This window comes from Alligator mississippiensis, chromosome 2, assembly GCF_030867095.1.
Source record: "Alligator mississippiensis isolate rAllMis1 chromosome 2, rAllMis1, whole genome shotgun sequence".
Lineage (NCBI taxonomy): Eukaryota > Metazoa > Chordata > Crocodylia > Alligatoridae > Alligator > Alligator mississippiensis.
This window is the reverse complement of record NC_081825.1, coordinates 13,781,154-13,806,816: the sequence shown is the minus strand read 5'-3', so window position 1 is coordinate 13,806,816 and position 25,663 is coordinate 13,781,154. Positions and strand designations below refer to the sequence as shown.

General features: G+C 44.2%; 1 protein-coding gene across 1 annotated transcript in view; it reads right to left on the bottom strand.

Moving 5' to 3' along the window:
* Positions 1-1,450: 1,450 nt before the first annotated feature.
* LOC102577082 (immunoglobulin kappa light chain) overlaps positions 1,451-25,663 on the bottom strand; it is a 39,979-nt gene continuing 15,766 nt past the window's right edge. The window contains 2 exon segments of the mRNA XM_059721450.1: positions 1,451-2,115; positions 6,582-6,634. Of these exon segments, the coding sequence (XP_059577433.1) occupies positions 1,784-2,115; positions 6,582-6,634 (385 nt within the window). The 3' untranslated portion in view covers positions 1,451-1,783.

Here is a 25,663-nt window from a genome sequence, read left to right as displayed (position 1 = left end):
CTACTGTGCATTAGACTAAATCTACTGCGCATTAACACATTAACACAGGCTTTGCCTGCCTCCCTAATGTGCAGTCGAATTAGTCTTCTGTGCAATAAGTGTCTCATGTAGATGTACCCAGAGAGAATAAGGCCAACATTTGTACCGTAGGCACTCAGTTTAGGTGCCTTAATGATGGGGTCGCCACTATGAAGCATCTTTAGCTCCCAGTGGAGTCAGAGCTAGTCAGCTCAGCACCTGAGAGAAATGAGGCCCCCATGGTCTCAAGACAGGCATTTAGACATGGATGCACCCAAATATTGCACATGTTTTTCCTTTGTGTCTGCATGAGGCTAGGGAGTGCATCACTAGTGCTTTCAGTATATTGATTCCTAGTGCCTTGCTTTAGCAGCAAAGCTGCATTTTTCATTGCAGGGAGTTAGGAGCACGAGCAACTTCCACTGAACATCAGGGGGTTTGGATACCTGAAGCGCCTTTCAGAAACCCAGACTTGACGAAGCCTGACCTGTTTAAAACACCAGGAAGCAGTCCTTAATGTTAAATCCATGGACAATATCAGAAAGTCAGAGTAAAAAGGCAGGATCTAGAGTTGTTTTTCAAACAGCTGGGGACTGATGGAGAACATAGCATCTGCTTCTATAGCTGATCCTATAGAGCCGGCATCAAAGCTTTCAGTGGGTAACATTCATTCCTATACAGGCAGCCAGCACAAGGTCTTTGGATGCCTTTAATCTCTAGGTATGAGTCACTGCATGGGGTAGGAAGGCCTCCAACCCTTGGATTTATTTTTATTATTATTAGATGATAACTTTTTTTTCACCAAAAGGGATTAACCCCTTATATGTTTCATAATAATGAGGTTATATTTTTCACTGAACTCACGTTACATTGATCTTTCCTTAGAAACCACAGCGCAGACAGCGTTTTTAAATGTAGCACGTTGCACTAAGATGATTACATCCACATTTAAGTAAAAGGACTTGATTTTCACAGATGCTGAGAGACCTACAAGTCCCCCTGACTCTGGTGGATTTGCTCAGGTTGTATATTAGTGTGAGTGAGGTTGAAATTAGACCCTTTGTATGTAACGTAAGAGTAAGCTGGCAGATCTGGCAGGATATGGCCAAAAACTGCTTGACACGTAGGGTACTCTGATGCAGTGGTCTGAATAATAATATCCCACAGCTCCTTGTATTCTGGTGGATCCAGACTAGTCCTGCAGACCCCACACATGTGAACCAATCCAGTGATGTCAGTGGGACTGTCAACATGGGGAAAAGGCTGCAGAACAGACTGCAAACTGGAGGGGGGGACATGTTGGGCAACGATCCTCCTCCCCGCAACTGTTGCCTGAAAAGTGCCATGGGATATTAGTGTCCCTTCAGTGGAGGCCAGTGACTCATCCCGTACCCCTACCCCAGCTCCCCATAGTAAACTGCATGACACTCAGTTCATGTACTTCACCTGAATTCACTTTATTTTGATCATCACATTAAAAACACAGTGAGAAAACAGATGCCTTTTCACTCATTCCATTTATTTATGAATTTTTCATACTTGACACATGATAAGAGCAGGAAACAGTGTTAGGCTGTAGGGCGAGAGGAGGCAGGGTGGCCCAGTTATACGGTATAATTAGCAAGGGGCAAGGAAGGACGGGAGGTCATGAAGATCTCCATCATCATATACTGGGATGGAAACAAATGGAAAAGAAGGATAGTTTCATAAAGAAAGCATAAGAAAGGCTGCCAGAAGGAAGCAGGGACCCTCCCCTGCTGTCCTCCTACTGCGTACACTCGGTCCTCTTGAAACTCTTCACAAGAGGTGTCTTCAAGGTTTTGTGTGTCACCTCACAGGTGTAGAGGTTGTGAGAGTTGTACTCGGATGCCGGGATTGTCAGGGTGCTGCTCTTGCTGTACGTGTTGTCAGCAGCATCCTGTTGCACCGTGCTGGTGAGGACACCAGTGCTAGTGGAGGTGCCGTCCATCTTCCAGGTCACGCCCGCATCACTTGGGTAGAAGCCAGAGACCAGGCACACCGCGGTGGCACTTCCCCCTTTAAGCTGCTCAGCCGACGGGGGAAAGATGGATGCCGTAGGTGCAGCATCTTCTCTGCCTGTAGAAAAGGGAAGTACATAGCGTGGTGTTAGTGATGACAGCCCATGCATGAATAGACCATAATGCTGTGCCTGCCGCACTTCACACACATGAGGTCAAATCCTTCTTGCTCTGTTTATAGGATTAGTTCCTTGATGAGTCACTGAGACCAGGCAGATGCAGTCCATCAACTAATTCACCTTCAAAATACCCCTATTTATTTCCATTTTCGATAAGGGGAGACAAGGGCACAAGAAGATAAAGAGACCTGCCCAAAGACGAAGCAAGTCAATGGCAGATCCCACAAGAGGCTACAGAGGGAGTTGCCCTCTGTAGACCACCCAAAAATCAATGCAGACCACCCAATATACCAATTTAGACCACCCAATATATCATTTCTGTTGTAGATAAATACAGGGCCAGAGCCTCAGGCAGTATAAATCACCCTAGCTCCCCAGCCTGCATCATGTTATATGGCTGAGGATCTGCCCCATAATATCCAGTGCCATAATATCCACTGTGATTTTGTTGGCACTGCATGAGAGGAAGTTAATGAACCTAGTCCTGATAAAAGGTACCAGCTCGCTCATCTTTAAGGGTCCTGCAATGCCTGGAAGGGGCGCCACTGAGAGATGCCAGCAGGAAACCTCTGGATGCTGGCATTTCATTTATACATGGACAAGAAACAGTTCAGAAAGCAACACCAGTGCACGTCCCCCCATCTCCCCCCAAGCAGTTTCTCTGTTCTGAGCTAGAGGATGCCTAGGAAGGAAAGACAGTACTTCAAGTTCAACTGCCAGTCACTCTCCTGAGACTGCCAGATGGGTGCTAACGGATGCCATGCACATTGCAACACAAATGCCCCTTTCCACTGAGCGCTTCATTGAAGTCTAGTGACCAAAGAGTGACATCTTGGCCCGTTGAAGTCAATGTGAGTTTTGCCATTGACATCACTGGGACAGGATTTCCCTCCAGACGTGCTGCCTGCCCCCTGAGCTGTGCTATTCCTTAAAGTCTCTTTCCAGGAGTGCTGAGCACACTTCCCTCCAACTGAAGTCAATTGGAGAGGCAAGCACTTGGTGCTTTTAAAATTAGAGACCAGTCCTCCTCCCTCCTCACCAGTGGGATTCGGTGATATTGGCTGTTACTCCCAAACTATGCTGGGGGAAGGAAGGGGAGAATCAGGTTCAGACCCTTAGTGTTTTATTAACATTTCTCCTACTGAAGCACTCATATTAAGACATGAAACCTGTTATTTAAAAATAGCAAAATGAAGCAGTCTGCAATCAGGGACAGATGTCAACTGAGGAGGTGGTAACACTTAGTCTAGCTGCTTCGAGTATTGTTGTACCTCACTTTATGCCACGTAATCACTTCATGAGCCAAATTGTGATCTTGGGACAATGATGTATGTCCCTGGGAAGAAATCTAGCGGAGTGCACCCGCAGCAAGACTCTTGGGGAGTAAGGACCTGGCCCTGAAGACCTTATCCAGACAAGAGCCCCCACTGATTTTGGAGGCAGTTTTGTCTGAACAAATCTTGCAAGTTTGGGTCCTAACTCAGTAAAGAGCTGAAGAAAGGAATAGAGAGATCACATCTTTGAAAACTGGAATAAAACTATTTTAGTTCCCTAAGTTCGTTCATCCTCCTACTCTTCTGCTCTACAGTCTAACTGTAGTCGGTTCGAAGTGCTACATTCTCACAGAATCAGCATTCAGATTTTTTTAAGTGTCTTATGCTACCAGAAATAAAACTTTTTACATACAAAATATGTATGACCCCTAATTTAGCAAATACACTACCTTTTTATAGCTTGTAGACCTAATTTCTTCCTTTAACCAATGCCAAATTAATATAACTTCACAAACATCAGAGGTAAAGTGGGGCGACTGACACCCGTCAAAGAGGAGAATCACATTCTCTCTCTATATTTATGCATTATATAAAATAGGCAATCACATCTATATGACATATGAAGCTAAAACAGATTTGCAAACATTTTCTGAGAAAAATAATATATGGACTAAAAGGCATTTACAAATATTTGGAAGCAGTCATTTTAAAAGAAAAAAAATCATTTTGGATGATCACCTACAACAGTATTATCAAAGTAACAAGAGAACAGTTTTTTCTTAATGTTCGCCAGAACAGCTCAAAATAAGTACAGCTTTAATTGTAATTAAAACTGCAAAAGTCTTGCCTAAGATAACCAATAAAGCAAAAGTTTTAAATATATGAGCCCATCACATTTTTCTATTAGCAGAATTTTTAGGGCAGATATCAGATTTCTCCTGTGACAAAATGCAATTAAATAAATTTAATTTGCTACTCTGTTTTGCTGTTAAATGAAGACAATTCAGTCAGACTCTGCCATACATTAACTGCTGAGTAGCTTACATTTTCCTCCTGATAGCCTGCTTGTGATGATGTTTTACAATTAACCTAGTTTATTACAGGAAAATTAGTATTTTAAAATGAATGCTTGTCTGTTCATTAGGGAGGTTTTTAGTATTTTCCTTTTCTTAAACTTGATATTTGACAGCATCTACCTCATCTGATCTACTTTATCAATCGAGTTCTGTCTTGCCCGTTAAATTAGTTTTTAGTATGCTAATCACTTTGGCATCTCGGCACTCCACTTACATTATTTTAAAGGCAATTTCTAATTTCCCCTAATGGGATGTACTATTAAAATGCTGAAATAAACACAAATAATCCTGTATGGACTGATCCTATTCTTGTGAACTCATTGGAAGAATTTCCATTGACTTCATTTGGTGCTAGATCAAGACCTAGTTAATAATGTTGGTTTTTCTTTCACTGAAAATGTACAGACTAGAGGCAAGAACTGAATTGTTACTAATAGTGTCAGCATCCTCAGATGAAGACCCAGGATCGACACTCTCACTATCCAACAACTCAGGCATCATATTCTCATTTTTTAATAAAATTACCCTTTTCTACAAACATTTCCAGTTAGCTGTTTTTCTCACAATTAAAGGTTAGAGTTTTACTGCTAGTTATTGGAAGTGGGGCAGGTGGGCAAAGAAAGGGACAAAGGGAAGAACAGCATTTTTCTATATCTGTGCATTAAATTAGATAAAATCAAAGCGAGAGAGGATTTATCGCAAATAAAATGCACTTACGTTTTATCTCCAGCTTGGTCCCTTTGCCAAAAGTGAGCCACAGTGACTAACTATGACCTTCCTCTTTAACAGAAACCTTTTTACTGTATAACTACAGGAGGGCTCAAACATATTGTATGTCAAATATAATAGTTTAATCCAAATTCTCGCAAGAGAAGTGGCGGTATTTTCCACGTCTGAAGGTGGAAATACATTGTACAAACTTACACTGTCTGCCATCCTGCCAGCACTCCTATTTCATTCAGTCCTGACACACAAAATAATTTTGGAAATGGACAAATTTGATAGAGAGAAGCTGAAGAGAGTTAAAATATGCACTTACGTTTTATCTCCAGCTTGGTCCCCTTGCCAAAAGTGATCCACAGTGGTTGCCTATGAACTTCCTCTCATTCAGAAACCTTTCTGTTGTACAACTAAGGGATCTCTCAGGTATCATTTATATAATATGTAATAGTTTAATCCAAATTCTATAGTGGTCAGTGGAGGTAGTTGTCCACCTCTGAGGACAAATATATTCTTTATGTATCTACATTGCCTGCCATCCTCTCAGTGCTCTCATTTCAAGAAGTACCAACTCACAAAAAAGTCATGGAAATGGACAAATTTGATAGAGAGAAGCTGAAGAGAGTTTAAAAATGCACTTACGTTTTATCTCCAGCTTGGTCCCCGCGCCGAAAGTGAACCACAGTGGTTGCCTATGAACTTCCTCTCATACAGAAACCTATTTTCTGTGCAACTAAATGAGCCCCCTTGGATAGGTAGATTAATTTGCCTCAAATGTAGCAATTAAGCTTTACAAATTTTGCCTGAGGAGGTGACAGTATTTTCTATCCTTGAAGATTGGTTTATATTACACATTTCACTTTCCTTACCCTTCTCCTCTCCAGTAATTGTTTTGACATTATTCTACCAATTACACCAAAACACCCAAAATTCACAAAAATGGACAATTGCGACAAGCAAGAATGAAGAGCAGGGAAGAAAGGTACTTATGTTTGATTTCTACTCGGGTCCCCTGGCCGAAAGTGTACCACAGTGGTTGCCTATGAACTTCCTCTCATTCAAAAACTTATTTACTGTGCAACTAAGTGAGTCCCACTTGGCTAGGTGGATTCATTTACCTCCGATATAACAAGGTAGCTCTAAAAATCCACCCGAGGAGATGGTGGCGTTTTTACCCTTATGTACTGGTTTATACTCTACATTTTACTTGCATCACCCTTCTCCAAGAACTCTTTTAGCATTGCCATCACATCAATTGCAATAACACACTGAACAAACACAAAAATGATCAAATGTGGCAACCGATAATGAAAAGCAGTGAAAAAGTGTACTTACGTTTGATCTCTAGCCGGGTCCCCTTGCCGAAATTGTACCACAGTGCTTCCCTTCTACCCGGCTCTTTTACAAAAACCTCACTTCCCCTAAACGAGGGCTGTTACTGCATGTGTTGCATAGAAATACTGGCCCAGAGACTCGTTAAGTACATCGGCGCCTCAATATTTGACAATGGAGAGGACTACGCTTATTTAAACCTGCTGAAGGCCTTACCAGACCATTTTTCATCTTTACCGAGTAGTTTTTCCAGTCCAAAATAAAATGCAAAGTCCTACTTTCCTCACATGCACCTTTTCCTATTGCATTTGGAATCATTTCACAACATTTTTCACTTACAGTGTCTAACACTCCTTCCAATTTGCTTGAAAATTTCAGCGTTCCCGAATATGGATTTAAAAGCAGAGTAGACCGTGAAAACAGAGAAATCAGGATATACTTACGTTTGATTTCTACCTTGGTTCCTTTACCGAACGTCCACCACAACGATCAGTTCCTATCACCTCCCTGTACAAAAACCTGACAGCAGAAGGGGAAGGGAGGTTTGGTTCACTTGCTGGGGCTTGCTTCCCTTACAAAAATGTTTTTTTCCTCTCATTGTGCGAAACTGAGAATGGAGTGCTAGGTTGAGTGACCTTGGTTTCATAATCACAGCACCAGAAAAGGGTTAGACAGTAGATAAGCTAGGGTCCATGCATCCTACATGATCTCCTGTCCCGCTGCCCATCAGTCTCATTTACAAGAGGTGGAACCCGAAGCCATTGGCTGCATTACCTTAAAAGCATAAATTCTGAAGCTCTTAGAGATGGGCCCAACTGCAAAGTTAAGAGCTAGGCCCAAATTTTCTGAAGTTCAGGGTATATATTGGTTCAACTCCAACTCTAGAAAATGTAGCCATAATACCGAGCACCTGACCCAGATTTTGTGCAATTTGCTGGCTTTAATTTAACCTAAAGTATTGTGCAAGGTGTGAAAAGGACAATTGGGTTGGTTTTGCTTTTGCTCTCCTTTGCAGAGCTATAAATCTCCTGAGTCGAACTTGCTTGTGCCTAATGACAATTCTGCTATGCCTTCTTCTCAGGTTCTTTCTCATGCTTTCCCTAATGTTATGCCTACCATGAGAATAACTCCATCAGGATGACTGGAGTCTCACCATGGTGAACCTGGTGTGAGATCAGAATGAAGTCCAGCAGGGAGAGATGTCATATAGAGACATTTCCAGTGATGTGGCTTTGAAAATGTTTCATACAAAGAAGCCATTGATTTAGAATGGAATGTATTGGATATTTTCAGTATCAGGCCATGGACAGACAGAGGGCCTAGAAATCCCTGGCGAGAATGGAGGAATGGAAATCATGACCGGAACGAAGGACTCAGCCTGGGGTCTTGGTAAGGGATGATCTCAGGCTTTCATGGTGCACAGGACACGAATGTAGCAAAGTTTAGCAAAGTAGTGGCCAAAGGCTACCAAGTTAGGCACTGTTTACCTGCAGCTAAGATAGATAGTATAATAGGACTTTGAGTTAGGGGCTTGGACGTATGCAGTTATAGTATCTTTATTGCACTCAACACCAGCCGTCACATCAATACCACTGGTGCTTCCTGTACCAATGATCTCCATGCAGCCCGCTTCAGTGCTGCTGATACATCATCAGTCTCTGAGCAAGAAACCGCTGTGATACTCTAGATTCTTTAATATGTCTGATGAGCTGTAGGGTGTTTTTTAGATGCACTTCTAATTTTCAAGGGGACAAAGAACATAAAGGCTGTGTCTACATGAGATGCTGACTGCACAGTAGTCGAATAATACTGCTCAGTAGCATGTCACAGCACGGACAGTATTATTACTGTTATTATTGTGTTATTACTGCATTATTACTATGCAGTAGCATCATTAAAAAGACGTTTGTTGGCACTACCACACAGTAATTCTGATTACTGTGCATTTATTTAATACTTGATTATACAAAGACTAAATAAACTCGGAGTAACCACTGCACAGCAGCAAGATGTGCCCAAAAGTAACTATCTTCCAACCCAAAGATGGCCACCTTTCCTCCTGTCATAACCAGGATGCTTGAAACCCTCTCCTCTAGGCTGAAAACCAGCAAGGACTCAGGTCAAAGTTATGCAGTGCCCTAAAGAGATTAGCACTGATTGTATTTCCATTGCAGCCCGGAAAGGAAACACATTGCTCACAGCATGCTAGGTGTCTCCAGACTGAGTCTAACTTGCCGGTGCCTAAGAATAACTCTGTCTTCCTCTTCTCATGTTCTTCCTCATGTTATGCTTAGTTTAAGATCCTAATGACAATAGCTAAAGGTAAGAGATAAATATAGAAAAACTCAGCTTGTCCCATCCTAAGCTGTATTTCTACATGCTGAGGGTGACAATGGTTAGAGAATATATTAGCCCTGATACTCAGTGACTGCATCTGGAGCTACCAGACCTTCCTACAGAAAACTGTGCGCTACGGCCTGAGCTCTGGAGGGAATATCGTTGGTTTTCACCGTCTCCTGCTGGGGGGAATATCCCTAGTGTTAGTATTTCTTGAATATGGGCTTCAAACAAGAATCCCATGTTCTGACCTGCTGTGGTCTTTCTGAGTTCTTTGAAAAAGAAGAATTGCTCTATTATTTTCTGCAGTCAAAAAATGAATGCAAGGTAAAAACTGACATTTTCCAATGGGAGCCTTGAGTCTAAAAAGGTTGAGAACCATGGGGTTAAAGTACTATGATCTGGCTCCAATTTAGAAAATCCTTAAGTAGGTGGACCCAGGTAACACAGCTGGCTGTAGGACCAGATCCAGGATTTGGCAAAGGAGGTTGTGGGAGCAGACATGTGTGCTGCAAGGGTGGCTGCAACCCTGCTCTCAGTCTTCTGCTCCCAACCCATTGGTGCAGGCAGACTGCACTGTAAGAGCCTTTGGGAACTTGTTAAAGCTTTTAAAGCTGTTGGGCATCCCCATCTTCTCCTCCGTTGGTGACATGTCCTCTCCTCTCCCCTTCTGTCTTCTCCTTTTTCAGTCACTGCTGCTTTCCCCACTGTCCCCTGGGGGTGGGGAAAGCTTCAAAGCTGCTCCTGCTTGCTCCAGCAGAGCTGTGCAGGAGCTGGGAACAGTGGCAGTGGCAATGGGGAGGGGTGGGTTCCCCCACAGTGCTTGGTCCCCCACGAGCAGATGATGAAAGCCACTGCCACTGTTGCTGCCCTGGCTGAACCTACTCTGCTAGAATGGGCAGGAGCAGCTCTGAAGATTGCCCCACCCCGAGGAGAGCAGGGAAAGCAGCCATGGCAGATGGGGGATGGAGGAAGGGCAGGGGAGGAGACATGTCTGTGAGCACAGGATGGAAGAGGAGATCTTTTAAAGTCCCTTGGAGACTCCTGCAGTCCAGTCCAGTCCAAAAGAGGGATGCAGCTGTGCCACTGCACCCCCTCTGGATTTGCCCCTGGTTGGCTTCTCATACGTATAATGTTAGTCCCACGCATAAGCAACTTGCTAAATCAGGACCTGAATGTCAAAACAATAGAAATAATTTGAAATCACCATAGACAGATGTAGCGAGGTAATGACATTGTAGGACAATTAGTGGAACCCATAGGCACTGATTTTTATTTTTTCCATGGCAGGGGAGGAGGGCTATAATGAAGGACATGTGGAAAGTTTTATGCATTTCAGGTGACAGCCGTCTTCCTGAGGGGGGCCAGGGTTCTTAGTCCCCACGTACACCACGCCTCTGGTGGAACCAACGATTTCCCCGTTCCAGGTAAGTGGAGGAACGCATTGACCTGTTGTTATCACATAACAGTTTCCAAAACAGACGTGGCAGGCATGTCATTTCTAGGGACGGCTATTCTTGCCATTTTCACCAGCCTCTGGAGGATTGTGGCAAACCAGTGAGTGAAGAAATGCAATCCAAGCATGAAAATGTTACCATGGAAAATGCAAATGAGGAACTGATGGAGCAAGAGACCAACGCTCTTCTGACGGGTCCTTTTGACAGACGTGCCGCTGTGCTTAGGCTGGGATTTTCGAACACATTAGAGGGAATTAAGTGCCCAATGCCTATTGAATCTGGGTTCCTCACTCCCTTAGGTTGTCTAAAAACCTCAGCTTTCAAAGCTGTAGAAGCTGGGTAGGACCTAGAGAGAGAATTTTGTTTAAGTACAAAAGAGCATTAAGAGTGGGGGACTGAGGCAGGTTGCCTGGGTCTGAACAGAGGAAAATTTTTGCCTCAGCCTTGGCTACATAAAACATCTAAGGTCTGATCCAAAAACCATTTAAGTCGATGACAATTTCCCTATTTACTCCAGGGGGGTCGGGATCAGGCCCTTGATGATTTATTATAGTCATTTTATTTATTTTGGATATTACAGTGGTGGGTTTCAGAATAAGTCTCAGATACATTTTCAGAATTTTTTGAAGCTTATATTTGTTCCTTTTCTCTGCCATTGCATTGTGTCTTTCTTTTCTCCTTGGTTATATTTCCCTCCATCTTTATGTTATTTTTTAAACAATGTCACTGTTTCCTCTTTTTCCGTCCTTTCTCATTGTGCCGTGCCCTTTCTCTCCTTCAGCCGTACTGTCAGTCTCTTGCTCCTTTAGCCAAACACATCTCTGTTTTCTTACTCTGCAGCTGTCTACGATAGCAAATATATCACTTCAGGTTTTTTTTGCATTGGTGCCCCATTGCATGTAGATTAGATGCTCAGTTATTTCCAGACTAACATCCATTAGTTCATGCACCCTTGTTAGTATAGGTTTGCCTTGATTTATGCTGTACCTGCATTCCCAGATAACGGCGCATAAATCAAATTTGCATAAAGTGAATCCACTTTACAATGTAACAAATAGGGATAGGTTCCCATGGCGGTAAGGGAGGGAGGGAGGCTGGGACTAGGGAAGGGGTGCCACTCCCAGGGCTGTACAAGGCAGCAAAGCAAAGGGAACAGAGAAACACTCACCCAACCCCGGCTGCAGCGGCCCCGGGAGCGGCCAGTGCCAATTGCCTGCAGCTGCTGGGCTGCACTGTCCTCCTTCTGTCCCCACTCACCTCTGCTCCTGGGCTGCGCCGTGCCCTGGTGCAGGCAGCTGGTGTCGGCTGCTCCTGGGGCTGCTGCAGCCAGGGCTGGGGTGAGTGCAGTGCCTTGCACTGTCTGGGGCTCCCCTTGTCCGCACTCAACTCAGCCTGTGCTGGAGCAGCCCCAGGAGGAGCTGACACCAGCTGCCTGCATCACAGCACAGCACAGCCTAGGAGCTGGGGTGAGCCCAGGCGCAGGGGGACAGGTGGAGCACAGGGCAGCCCAGCGGCTGCAGGCAGCTGGCACTGGCCACTCCCGGGGCTGCTGCACCCGGGACTGGTGTGAGTGGGGCCATGGCCCTTTCCCCTCCCCCCACAGGCTTACCTGCTGGGGGGGGGGGGGAACGCTTCTATGCTGATTGCATAAGAGTGAATTTATCTCACATATAACAAATTATGGGTCTAAATATGTTCATCGCATAAGAGCAAATTCTCATATAAAGAACCCGCATAAATCAAGGGAAACCTGGACCTGTACTGGAGTTTCTCCAGGGATGCTGAAAAATGGTGTAAAGGCAGCCTCTGCATACTCTTCCTTGCTCCATGCACTCTCCTGCTTCCCATTCCCAAATCTCATGCTCCTGCATGGCTTAGAAATACCACACAGACATGCTCTGCTAAGTACTTTGCAAAAATCTCCCTGGCTCAGGCCCTTTTGTCCCGCCATGAAAGTTATCACCACTTCTGATCCCGTATCTCCACATGGTCTTCTTTTCTCCACAAAAATGTGCCTACCTCTTTCTCTCACACAGTCTCCCCCACTCATATACCTACAGCTGTCTTCCCCCATTCCCACAAACATTGCTTGTGCATCTCTCACCGAAACAGCTCCCCACCCCTCCCCGATTCACAAATTCTGCCCCCACCTGACACCTTCATGCCCAGGAAATCCTCCCTGCAGACTGGCAGCACCTCCTACAAAAACAATCCCACTGCACACGGGTGCTGTCCCTCACACACATGCAGTTCCCCCTCCCATGCAGCCAGCACTTCATGGCATCTTCTGCGCCTATAGGGCCTGAGTTGTGAGCTGGTAACTAGAAGGTTGCCAGTTTAAGTCTTTCTGTTGGCTGGTAGTCCTTCACAAGGTGGTTAAGTGGGTGGACTATTAATCCATTGTGCTTTGTATGTATGGGTTTGAATCCCATCCTTGTTGCGTATGCCTGTGCTTAGAAGATTGTTTTGGGGGGGGCTGGACCTAATGATCTTGCTAGGGGCCTTCCAGCCCCTCACAATCTACAACTCTACATGGGCTCCCAAATACAATCAACCCATTACATATGGCCAGTGTCACCTCCAGAGGCTTAACTAGTCAGTACGGGTGGTGGTTGTCAGTCTAGTGGCAATGGCAGTAGAAACCAGACCAGCAATGGCTGAACTGGTAATGTCAGCGGCTGCCATTCTTGCAGTCCTGAGTTGGCACCTGGGGTTGGTGCCCTTCCCACTGACCCCTAGTTATGCTACTGGCCAACTCATGGAGTCAATAAACCCTGAGACACACTAAGCTTCTCATGTACAAGCAATCAGGACTTGTAGTAGAGATGATATCTTTTATTAGACCAACAAGATTTTTGCAAAAACATGTCTTTAATTGTACAAGCAGTGTACAAGCAGTGTTGCTTTGTACAGTCAACTCCTCCCACACAGGCAGTCTCCCCCTGATCAAAAACAAGCCCTTTCTACAGTGTCCCTGCACACATAGTGAGCCTCTCGCACACCGTCTCCTCCCACGCATGTTGTCCTGCCGCTCAGGCAGTCAGCCCCTCACACACCGTTGACTCCCTCTCATATACCGAGCCTTTTGTATACAAGTCAGTGCCCCCGCACTGACGTGTCCATCAGCGCAACCAGCACATCGCGCACAGGCCATGCCACGTCACAGGGTCTATGCCACCTCCCGGCCAGTCAGCCCGTGACCCACAGGGGTGCCATTTCATACACAGGCAGTGACCCTGCACATACAGTCAGGACCTCACATACAAACAGCACACTTTCATGTACAATATAATATAATGCATATGCATTTTCATATTTCATATGAACTATTTCACAGCAGCAGTCCCTGCTCATGGACAGGTAGCCCCCCATACAACACAGACAAGCTGTGCTCCCCGGATAGTCAGTTGGCAGTGCCACCTGACACCCCCCATACAGTTGTATACACAGGCTTCCCTCCTTTCCAGCTTGCTATTAGGAAGGAAGCCACAGCTGGATGCCTGAGGGGCCCTGTGGGTGCCCAGCAGAGCAATCAAGCACTGCCCTTGTGTGTGTGGCGGGCTGTGGGACTCCTGCCAGCCATGCGTACACTGCCTGGACCGCAGAACGTGTCTGTTTTGTGGATCTGCACGATCATGGCACCAGCATTGCAGGTAAGCTACCTGTTTCCCTAGGGCTCTTGTGCTCACCCTTCAGGCTCAGCTGGCACAACATGAGCAACACATGGGTCTTTGACTCCAACCTGCCTTTGTGGTGCGTTCAGAGGGGTAACTGCTGCCTGCCTGATCATCTGCAGCATGATCCTGTATGTTATCTCTCATAGAAGAGGTTGGTCTTCTGCCTTGGTTAATTAATATAACCTCAATGAGGCGAGCTAATCTCATTAGTCTCAGGCTTTGGGATGGATGGGCTCTGCTTGTGTGCTCTCTCACAGCGGAGGTAATGTACTTGGCTACATACATGGGTACACACTTGGCTCACCTGGTTCCTTCAGACCAGCAGCACTGGTCTCTCCATCCAAGGGATCTGTTGATGGCAACAGTTGTAAACTCTGGCTGGTGCTTTATTGCCTTTGTGCATTTCTTGAACAATGGCCACTTCCTGTCCACGCCCATCCACTTTCAGCGCTGCAGCAATAAGGGTTGATCCTTCTAGCAGCGAGGGGGCAGGCAACTCGTGCCATTGTGCTCTGACTCCACATCTGCTCCCCCTGCACCTGGGTTCTGCTGTCACAGCCCAGGAGTCAGTCCGGCCCGGGGGCTGCAGCATCGGTTGTGACGTAGGTGGCTGTGATGTTCTTACTTGTGCAGGAGAAATGCAATGCCCCGATCTCAGGTCCTGGAGGACACAACGAAAAGCAGGAGGAGCTGGTTTATAGCAGGAGGTATATTGTAGGACTATCAGAAGCTCAAACAGTTTTACTATTTAATTGTTTCATAGTCACCCAACTCCCTTTCAGTACACAACAGGCAACTGCACATTTAAATCATAGAGTGATATACATTGAAATGGATTTCCATTTCCGTTTCCTCCAGTAGATTTACAGTTCACCTTCATTGAATCAGTTGATGGGGAGGCAGTGAAAAAGAGATTGCAGTAGTGGCCTGGGAGAGAAATGCAGCTTCTGTTTGTCTATTTTTTATGTAATTGGCTAGATGACAGAATTTCTTGGAGACTGCACTTATAGAACCGATCCAACCAAATCATACACTAAAAGTCAAACACCTACTATAAAACATTTTAATTTTATTACAAAAAATATTTGTCATGATTTGTGTTTGCATAGTGTATATAGAGGGGATTGCACAATAACTCAGAAATAAAGTCTTACTGTTGTATTTTATGGTGGGGGTGTGGCTGTGTGTGTGTGTGTGTGTGTGTGTGTGTAGAGGGGATTGCACAATAACTCAAAAATAAAGTCTTACTGTTGTATATTGTGGTGGGGGTGTGGCGTGTGGTTGCAGGGGTGTGTGTCCGTGTGTGTAGAGGGGATTGCACAATAATTCAAAAATAAAGTCTTACTGTTGTATATTGTGGTGGGGTGGGAGGTGTGGTTAGGTGGGAGGTGTGGTTAGGGGTGTGTGTGTGTGTGTGTGTGCGTGTGCGTGTGTATGGTGGGGTGTGTGATTCACCTGGCTATTTCCTATCAGTGCCACTCACAATCGTCACCATGCACATAGACTATACACTGTACATTCATTATACAGCGTTCTTATGGTTCCATCTTGCGGCAATCAGGGCACCCTGCAGTAGTTTGTAGAATAATGTGGGTAATTTATCATTGTCTACAGTTTATAGGGATCCCATATTCAGAATAAGTTGTAGTATGCCTCCCTCTAGTGATGACCAGAGTACTTCACAGCTTCTTATACAGAAAAACCTTGAGGTTGGAACCTTGCACAGTTATCGGCGTGCGTTGGTATATTTTATTTGTTTTTATTTGTAAAGATGTATCAATCAGAAAATACTCTACACATACATGCAGCATTAACAAAGGCAGCCATTATCACAGAGATTTGAAAAATGAATCAGTGAAAAGACGCAAACTCTTCCGCTTGCCACAACTGCACAAGAGTTAAATAGAGAAACCTCCTATCTTACACTTATATAGGTGTTCTCTTGAGATATTTGAAGTTTTGTTTTAGGAGTGCAGCAGTTTAACTATTTTAAGTGGCTTTGGCTCAGTTTGTAAATTTGTTGTATCACGAATGTCTTGTCTGATAATGCACGTACATTTAGCATGTTTTAGGGTTAGGACTTTTTTCAATTAATATAGATAACACTGTCCTAACTTCTTGTTGTTATTAATTTCCCTAAATTCTACTTAGTTATTAATGTCCAGTATTTCAAACCTCAGCAGATTTTAAAACCAGAAGCTGTGCAAAGCATCCTTATTGCCACCAGAGGGAGATCTGAATAGGCTAATGCTTTATGCTCTACACAGTACTGACCGTGACTATCGCTGAAGATTATAGCAGTGGCACTTATTCTTCCATACAGCAACATAATCTGTTGCTTGTTTTAAAACAGTGCATCCAAAACCCACACCATCTTTTTTACTGATTTATACCCAAATGAGGCATCATGAACAATGCACAATCATGTAATGAATTGAAAATGGACCATTTGACTTGTTATAGTTCACTGATCAGCAAGGACTAACTAGTGCATAGCAAGGTGATGCCAGGGACTCAGCTTTTCTGTTTTCCCATGCTCAAGATCTGGGTTCAGGGAAACAATAGGTAAAAATGACTATGATTTTTAATGAATTTATTTAAATTCCAGTTATGTTTGTGTAACTATTAATGCAATACCATAGTTATACAAATATTTATAACACATCTATGCTTGTTTCTCTTAAGCAAAGAATTCGTGCAAAACGCAAAACAGATTTATGATTTTGAACGTTTTTCTTTCCTTAGCACTTGATTTAAATTCAGTCTCCAGGGAACAAACGATGCTGATTTGGACTCTAGAATCTGTGTCAGTAAGTCTAGAAGAAAGAATCGTTATCAGCTACCAGAGTCTACTCTATTATTATCAAAAAACAAATGTCGAACATTTAGCTTTATAGCTATATCCCCTTTCAGTTAACTGGCATATTTTATTATCTGGCATCCCCCATTCCCCATGGGTGCCATATAACAAAGCTTTTACTGTATATAGACTTACAGCTTTGCAGCTTTATAGTAACCCTATTTTTTGCATGCACTGACATGATTTCCATAATCTGAATCACTCTGGTCTACCCTATGAAAGCTTTTGTATCAGTCAAAATAAACTATTAACTACTTAAACTAAGGTCAAACTGGCAATTTAGTGAAGCATTGTCCATTTGAGTCATTTGGGCATCTGGTCCTGTCTGTCTCTAGTTCATTTTTGTATAATATTTTCATAATTTCTTTATGCACAGAAAGGCATTACAATACATAAAATTAAAGCTGAGGAATAAAAATTTTTTATTTTAATTTCTACATGTATCTATTTCCCCCCCTTGTTATCTGCTCTAGAAACCTGATCCATGAAACAAGTGAAATCAACTTGATTAACCTATACTGGTTAAACTAGATAAAAAAAAATTACATGTAAATAGTAAAAAGGGCAAATTGTATTAATTAAAATTGTTCAGAAAAGCAGGGGTGTATTGCTTGGGTGTAGCCATGCAAAGCTGGGCTTGTGCACTGTGAGTCTAGTGTTTAAAGCTGAAGATTGGACCTGTCTGTGGCTGGCCCATCACAGCAAGTATTGACTTCTCTGACAAAGCTCAGCAAGTATCTTTAACAGAAAGCTTGCAACACCCTCTGGTGGCAACAAATCCAATTTGCAGGCCTTCACTTTGTCCCTGATTCAGCCAGGTAATAGAGCATGCGCGTGGCTTAATATGCGAATAGTTTTGTGTTGTCCTTAATGTTACAGAAAAACAATTCTTGCAGTGAATATTTTTTTTGGCTTGATGAAAATCTGCTCAGGGTGCTTCAACAACAGTGTATGGTGAATGGCTCGATAGTAAATCCTGGAACCCTGAATTGAACTAGCTTAACAAGTAGACAATCCTACAAGAAAGCTTGCAATTAAAGAAATTATTTTATCTGTCTCTCACCCATTGACTCCTCAATCTACATTTTCACTGACTACCTGTCTTGTATGCATACCAGCCCAGCCGTTGGCTTCTTTACTGTTCATTTCCTCCAGGAAGAGCACACACCAACTGCAGAAACTTCCTCAGCCTGATGAAGGGTTTTTGAACCCGAAACCTCACTTAAAATATTTTTTTCCAACTACTTAAGTTGGCCTAATAAAAGATATCAGATTCAGCCAAGGAACCTTGTCTGCCTATGTCCTTAGACCAACACGACTACAACCTACACCTCTGCAGCTCTTAATTTGCACTTTATTTTTGACTACAGAAAAATAATAGAGCAATTCTGCTGTTGCAAAGGACTCCGAAAGCCCATGACAGGGCAGAATGATTTTACCATGATGGATTCCTATTTGAAATCTCTGTTTATCTTGTGACTCGTGTTTGCATCCCTAACAGTGCTAATATTCTCAACCAGGGTGATCGGGCACCCTGTTGAGAACCACTGGTCACAGTTTCAGCTGCTCACACTCCAAGTAGCCATCCTTTAGTATGGACAGCAAAGGCATCTATTTTGGGACGCAAAGAAAAGTTGCTCTAGCCCCAAGAGCCACACAGGAGCATGGTGGGAGTGGAGTATCTCTAGTGATTGCATTGCTAGCACATGCCTTCTAGCTGGGGATGTGGGATGGACTCATGTTAACACAGCTGGGGCTGAAGAGGTAGGAATGGACCCATGCACTGGACCCAGCTCAGGTATTCCCTGAGGCATGGACACTGTGATTGTGCATATATAGCAGCTGTTTTTCTTGTGAAACTTGAGGGGATAATGGAGAAAAAGTCTGCGTCACTTAGAGAGAATGAATCCTGGCTGACAACAACAAACCCCAGCATTTTCAGATGCTGCCCTAACAACAGCATCAGTTAAAATCAGTGAGAGTACTGAGAGTCAAATCTGTGCTAGGCCCACTGCCACTAGTCTGGACTATGATCAAAGTGCTGGAAGGAAGCATAGGTGTAAGGGGGCCTAAGTGGTGTGTGTGCATGTGCGTGCATGTGCATGCATGTGTGTGTGTGTGAAAGGGAATCAGGACATTACACCTGATTTTCTTACCAAGCCCTAGGCTGATGCTGATAGATCGTTCCATACAGTGGAGAAACTCTTGCAAGAGGCAAGTTCTCTGGAGAATACCTTGTCTTTATATAGACAACATACTTGCTAACTTATGACTTTATTAAAACAGCAGGGTATTAATAGTAATGCCTTCTCAGAGAAGGGGTGGCCATCTGCCTTGCGCCCCATCGTGATACCAAAGGTCATCTGCAAACAATCTTCTGCAAGCACCTTGAGGTTTGCTTGGTGAATGTGCATGGGAGGTTGTTCTCTGTAGCAGCTCCTCAGCGAGAGACCTCCCCTCCTTGTGGCCTAGCGCAGCATGAGCTTGGACATCTTCTGAAAGTGCTGTAAGACCTTCTGATTTGGGCAGGTGTGTAGCATGAAAGCTAAGATGAGATTATACTGACTCATGGGGTATTCTTTAGTGCAGGGGTGGTTTTTCCATATTTTATTTTATTTTAATGCTCCTCTTATTTTGTCCCTTATTCTGTTGTCTTGCTTTAGAAGCTAATTTTTTTCTCTGAACAAAACTGCCTTTAGCTTTTGATGGGAAAGGCGGCATGTAAATCTAATAAATAAAAAATAAATAGGCTGAATGTGCTTGTGTGTGTGTGAGAGAGAGAGAACATTGCCATCCCCTGGTAATATGAGGAAATTCATCTCGGTTTTCTTCACTGTGAACTAGAAGAGGAAGAGGTTCCTGTCTGCAGGTAACATCATTATAAGAGTTCAGGGCAGGGCTTTGCTTCAGAGACTGGTCATGATGAAGATTATATTGATTCATGGTCACATCAGCAAGAAGCTGATTCAAGTGACTTGGTTGGACTTTCTGAAGGGCTCTTGGCTGGGGTCTTCTCAGGGGTCTTGGCTGCAGGTTTTGCTGAAGTCTTGTCTGCTTTCTGAAAGAAAGTGTCCAAGGAAGTTTGGATAGATTTCTCCAGGGAGACAGGTGATACAGTGAACTTGCTCACTAGCATGGCGTGGCGTCGGATCAAGTGCTCACTGCAGGCAGGTGCCACCTTCGTTGCAGGTCTCTGTGCTGGGGTGCTGTGCTGAGTGGTCTCCTGAATCTGAATGGACAAATGTGTGCTTGTTCATGGGTTGTGGTCATGGAAACGAAATGATGGTGCGCCTATACCTGGAAGGCCATGTGCCTCTCGGCAGCTGTTTCTCATTACCTGACAGCAGTGACAACAGACAGATCCAGGCAGCTTTTTAAATTCCCTTTCAGCTTGTTTGGGGCTGATGCAAAGGCAGTGAAAGTAGCTGGAAAGCCTCCTTACAGCCTCAGTGGGCTTTGAATGAGGCTCAGATGCTTTAAGCACGTTTTTGGCTCTGCCTGCCATCACCATGTGACAAAGATATTCTGGCAATGGCAACTCTTTGGGGATAGTTTGGACTCAAAATATCGACAACTCAGAGCTTTTCAGTTCTTCAGATCCTGGATCCAGAGCACCGGCAGCCCGGTGAGCCCAAGAGGTCATCTTGGTATGTCTGACTGGTGTGCAACTGGTGAACAGCTGTACCCTGTAACATGGGGCAGGTGGGTCATATGTCTAACAGGCAAATAGTCACCCAGACATGCACATTCCTGCCTGGTCCAGCACAATGCACAGTGGATATCTGCATCACTGCTTGCACACCTCAGTGCTTTTTTAAGGGCAACCCCATCAAGAGTGGTGGTGATTGCTGCTGCTATGGTTATTGCAGTAGTGGTTAGAAGCCTGACTCGGGGACCAGGAAACGACTGTGCAGGGCACTGAGCAAATGGAGATCAGAGGGGATAGTCTCTGCCTTGGAGAACCCACAGGAACAAAAGAGATCAAGTGACTACAAAGGACCCCTACCACTTCTACTGGGAAAGGGGAACATAGCGAGGACAGACTGCAGAAAGCCAGATGGCAAAGGGCAGCAGGTGTGAGCTGCATGTGTAAATTGAGCTGCTGGTCTCAGAAAGCCAGGTTACTGGTGAGGGAATCAATGCCACCTGGGTGCTGAGAGCTGGGTCAGAAGACCGAAGGGAGGAGGGTGGGCTTGGGGACATATAAGCCCAGCTTCTGGTCATGGAGGGGACAGCCTGACTTTGCTAAAGGATGAGGATCTTTGCTTTGAAAAGACTGCCATTTGGAGTGTGGCCAGCCCAGGTGAGGTACCTGGTGGGCTGGGGGAAGCAAGCCTGCCTAAGTGGGAGGGCTGGAGGAAAATGGCACCCAAGGAGGAATTTATATTTGAGCTAGATCTGTTTGCAGGGTTGGTGTTTTGTGTCCAAGTTTGACCAGAGGTTTGGGTAATAGCTCTGGTTTGGCAGCCATGTGCCAGGTGGACTCTGCAGAATGAGACCTGCTGCACACAGGGATGCGAAGGTCTGAGGCAACGGACCTGGGCGGAGGGTTTGGCCGGAAGGAAAGTGGGCCGAGGCTGGGATGGCCGAAGCCCCAATAAGTGCTCTGAGGGCAGGTGCCTTAAAGGGGAAGCACCCTTAAAGAAGTATAGAGATCCTCCCACTGGGTTTGAGCAGAGAAGCTCAAGGGTGAAGCCAAAAGCAAAGCACTACAGAAAACTTATCAGCACCATTTCAAACTGATGTGACTGCACTGATGCAATAAGGTCATACATAGCAGAGTGGTTTGGCCTTGTGTGAAGTGCAACAGGCCTCCTATGCCCAATTTTGCTGATTGATGGGGAAAAGCAAAGAAAGCTGTCCAGGGACAGCATAGCTCAGAAACATCACCCTGCAGATGGGGGAAATCGCAGGCAGAGCTGCTCCAGGTTTCCTGAACATATCTGGAAACCCAGGGAAGAAGCAACCAGTGCTTCCAAATGGTGCCCTTGCCTATGAGTCGTGTATGAGCTAAAGGGAAAAATCTGTGAATTGAAATGAGCATGTACATCAGTAAGCGCAGACTTGAGATCTTGACCAAGGGATGTAAATGCCTGTTGGTATAGTACAGACTGAAGAGACTAATTTGGTGGATGATGAGGTGATACCATTCTCAGCTGTCTTCTGAGGGCCCAGGCCCTAGGATCCTGTGGACTTTTCATTTGCCTGTTGTAAATGGCAGAGTGGGTGGTGAGATGACATTTAGTTTTGTGGGTGCCCTTGAGATGTATTAACCAGGAACCCATTGTTTTTTTTTTTATTTTATTTTATTTTTTTTAAGCCCATAGATTTCCCTGTATCTTTGGGTTGCTTTCAGTGATTCAATTTGTGTGGCTTGTAGAAAGTTGGGTGGAGAGGGGCCTTGACTGCAGTCTAGCAGTGTCTTGATAGGGAAAAGAGGGGATGCTAGAGGTGCTTTTTGGCTTACTAGTCCAGAAATTCAGTATCTCATCCAATGCACCAAATGCCCTGATTAGAAGTTATGTAGGAGAGACCAAACAACAACTGTGCACCAGAATGAACGCACACCGGAAATCTATCAAAGACAAGAATACCCAGTTACCGGTGGGGGCACATTTCTTACAAGAAAACCACTCTCTCTCCAATCTTTCAGTTCTAATTCTCAAAGGGAATTTTACAAAAGACTTTTCACAGATAAGCCTACGAACTTCTCTTCATAAATCTACTGTATACAAAAAATCATGGACTATATTATAGACAGTGGATTTATGATGCATTATAACCTGCCTGACGTCTGACTCCCCAGGTACCTCTCCACTATTCATCTGCTACATTCATCATCCTTCTCCTTTTTTTCCTCCTCCCCCCAGCCTGTCTCTCACTCACTGAGTCCTCAGTTTACACCTTCACTGACTGCCTTTCTTACATGCATACCAGCCTCTGGCTTTTTACTATTCATTCCCTCCAGGAAGAGCACACACCAATTGCAGAGACTTCCTCAGCCTGATGAAGGGTTTTTAAACCTGAAAACTTGCTAAGAAAAAATTTCCCAACTATTTAAGTTGTTCTCATAAAAGATACCAGATTCACCCAAAGAAACTTGTCTGTGTTTGCTGGTGAAGTCACAGAGTTGAAGAAAGGTCTGGATCAATGAGACAGGAAATGTGTCTTTGGTTCAATTATGTGAAACACTTGTGAGGGTCCACTGGATCTTACTTATGCCCTCCCTGGAAAAAGGATCAGATCCCTTTTTCATACTTTTGATCTACCTGGGAAGGGAGATGGTGTCTCTCCTCACTGCTGTGTCTTGCTGCTTCCTACATCTTGAAGGTCTTAAGTTGCGTCCTTTCTATAGCAAAGGAGGAATTCCTGGTTATCCAGGGTTGATAGCTTTGCTCTCTTGCATCTGTCTGACCTCTATCAGTGAATAATCCTGGAATGCGCCCAGAATTTGCAGATCAGCCAGTGAAAATTTATATTTAGGGTTCAGGATATAAAATCTTTTGATACAGGAGACCATGATCCCTAATTCAGACAATTTAAACTCTCCTGTGTGGAAGGAAATATCCCTAGCAGCAATTTTTTTATGTTGTAATTTTATACTTATTTTGGCAATGGAAGAAGCATACAAGCACAGAGAGATTGCTGGTCTCAGCAATGAGGGGCTGAACAACAGACAAACTGGCAATAAACACCTAACAGTTGCAGTCATGACTCTATGACAGCTCTGTTGCACTCAGGTGCACATAGGAGTTTTTATATTGGGTTACATAACTGTGTGCAGTAAACTAACTTGGTTGACAATAATACCTTCCAGCATCTTCAGTTTTAACACTGCTGATAGTGAGATTTAAAACCAATTCCAGGCTCTCTGCCCCTGAACCGGGTTGGTACTCCCTATTGCAGGTTGGAAGCATGATGGTTGAAGAGCTTAGGAGCTTGTCCAGGTTTCTGTTGGTACCAGGATAAGAGATCATAAATACTCTGAGTAACTCTGTAACTGGCTTTGCATTTGATGGTTACTCTATCTACTGGAGACACTCACAGGGAGTCTGGTGTCTGGGTCTGTACAATGTCCCCGCTGGTGTTTGAAGTTATGAACAAAATGAAAATAAAAGTGAATTTCAGTTGTTATCAACTAAATCATCACATGCTTCCACTCATTACTTGTAGTCACCTTTCTGAACGATAGTATTTGTTCATAAAAATAATTTTATTTGCTGTAAATGATCAAGGAAATGGGTGGAACGGGTGTGATATGACCATCAAATTATGCAGGTTGAGATTTTGTTTTTTGAAGTTGTTAACCTCCTACTTTTACACTTAACCTGTATCAAGAGCAAACACAGCCAGAGGAGTTGCGTCTAAGAGGTCATCTTGATATGTCTGACTGGTCCAGTGCCAATTTATGGACTGTAATTAATGACATGCCAAACACAATGCTCAGAGCAGACATATGCCATGTGAATGTGAAATATGCAAATTTGGGTCAGAGATGAAAATGTATATCTGATTCATAAATGTGCAGAAAGGGGGCAAGGTGAACTAGGCAAATTTAGCCCCAGGAATCCACTGGTCAGGGTTTCCTGGGGGAAGTTGGTCTCACAAGCTTATCCATAGATGTGCCCAGCCCACGTGTAGTCCAGTGATACTGGCACTTCAGCATGATGTGACTTGTTTCTGGTAGGGATGCTGACCTGGGGTTGCTTTTTGAAGGGCAGATTCAAACAGGGCCAGACTTCAGCTAACAGCAGTAAAAAAACGAGTAGCCTCCTTAATGCGCCAAAGCCCATTGCTGTCACTGGGATGTCTCACCGTGAATTCCTGTGCCTCCTTATTGACACCTCTGGGACAGCGCAGGTGCAGCCACTTCTGGTGATGAGCCAGGTCTGTTCTTGGTGTTACAGGGGGTTCCTCTTAGTCAGGAAATGAGGCTCGGGAGTAGACTTCCCCTGGCAGCATTTTCTCCTGCACTTTAATGAGAAAAGGGCTTAAAATGAAGTGAGCAGCATGCAGGATGAATACCTATCAGGTTAATAGCTAAAAGTGCAGGGGTCATAGTCATAATGTGACTAATAGACAAATTATTAACGGAGAATAATATACTAAAAAAAGGGGAGGAGTTCATACTGGTCTGTGGCACCATGCCTGGCTGCAATAACCTCATGAACATGTGCAGTGTTGGCACTGTTGACTGAAGTGGTGTATTCATTCCCATGCAGGCTAGCTGTGACCTAGGCTAAAGCCTTACTTTGGGTGGAAGCAGCACAGAAGCTGGGATGATTACCCAACAGCACAGTTCATGGGAAAGGTGAAGGATCAGTTTCTGCCCCCAGATTACTCCAGAGTAGAGTCCAAGGGCATCAGAATAGACTTCTGCCTGTATAACTGAGAGTAGATTTAGCTTTAATGAAAAGTTCTGAGTTGATTGACTGATTCTAGTTTGTATCTGCATCTCCCAATTCTCAGCTCCCTCAGTTGCCTGTTAGGGAGCCTTTCTAACTTCTAACTGCTATCGCTATAATAGACAAAATAAGTAAAGCTTGCACAGGCTTTACATCAAACAGCAACTGTGTCTCCTGGAGATAATGCCAAGGATTGTGGAGTCTTGAATCAAGAGAAAATCCCCCTTGGCACTTGAATATGTAAACAAAATTAATAGTGTTCCTCTGTCTAATTTAACTGTATCACACAAATGAAACAATACCGTGTCTATTATCACTATTTCCATGCCCTTCTTTATGTGGCTATGAC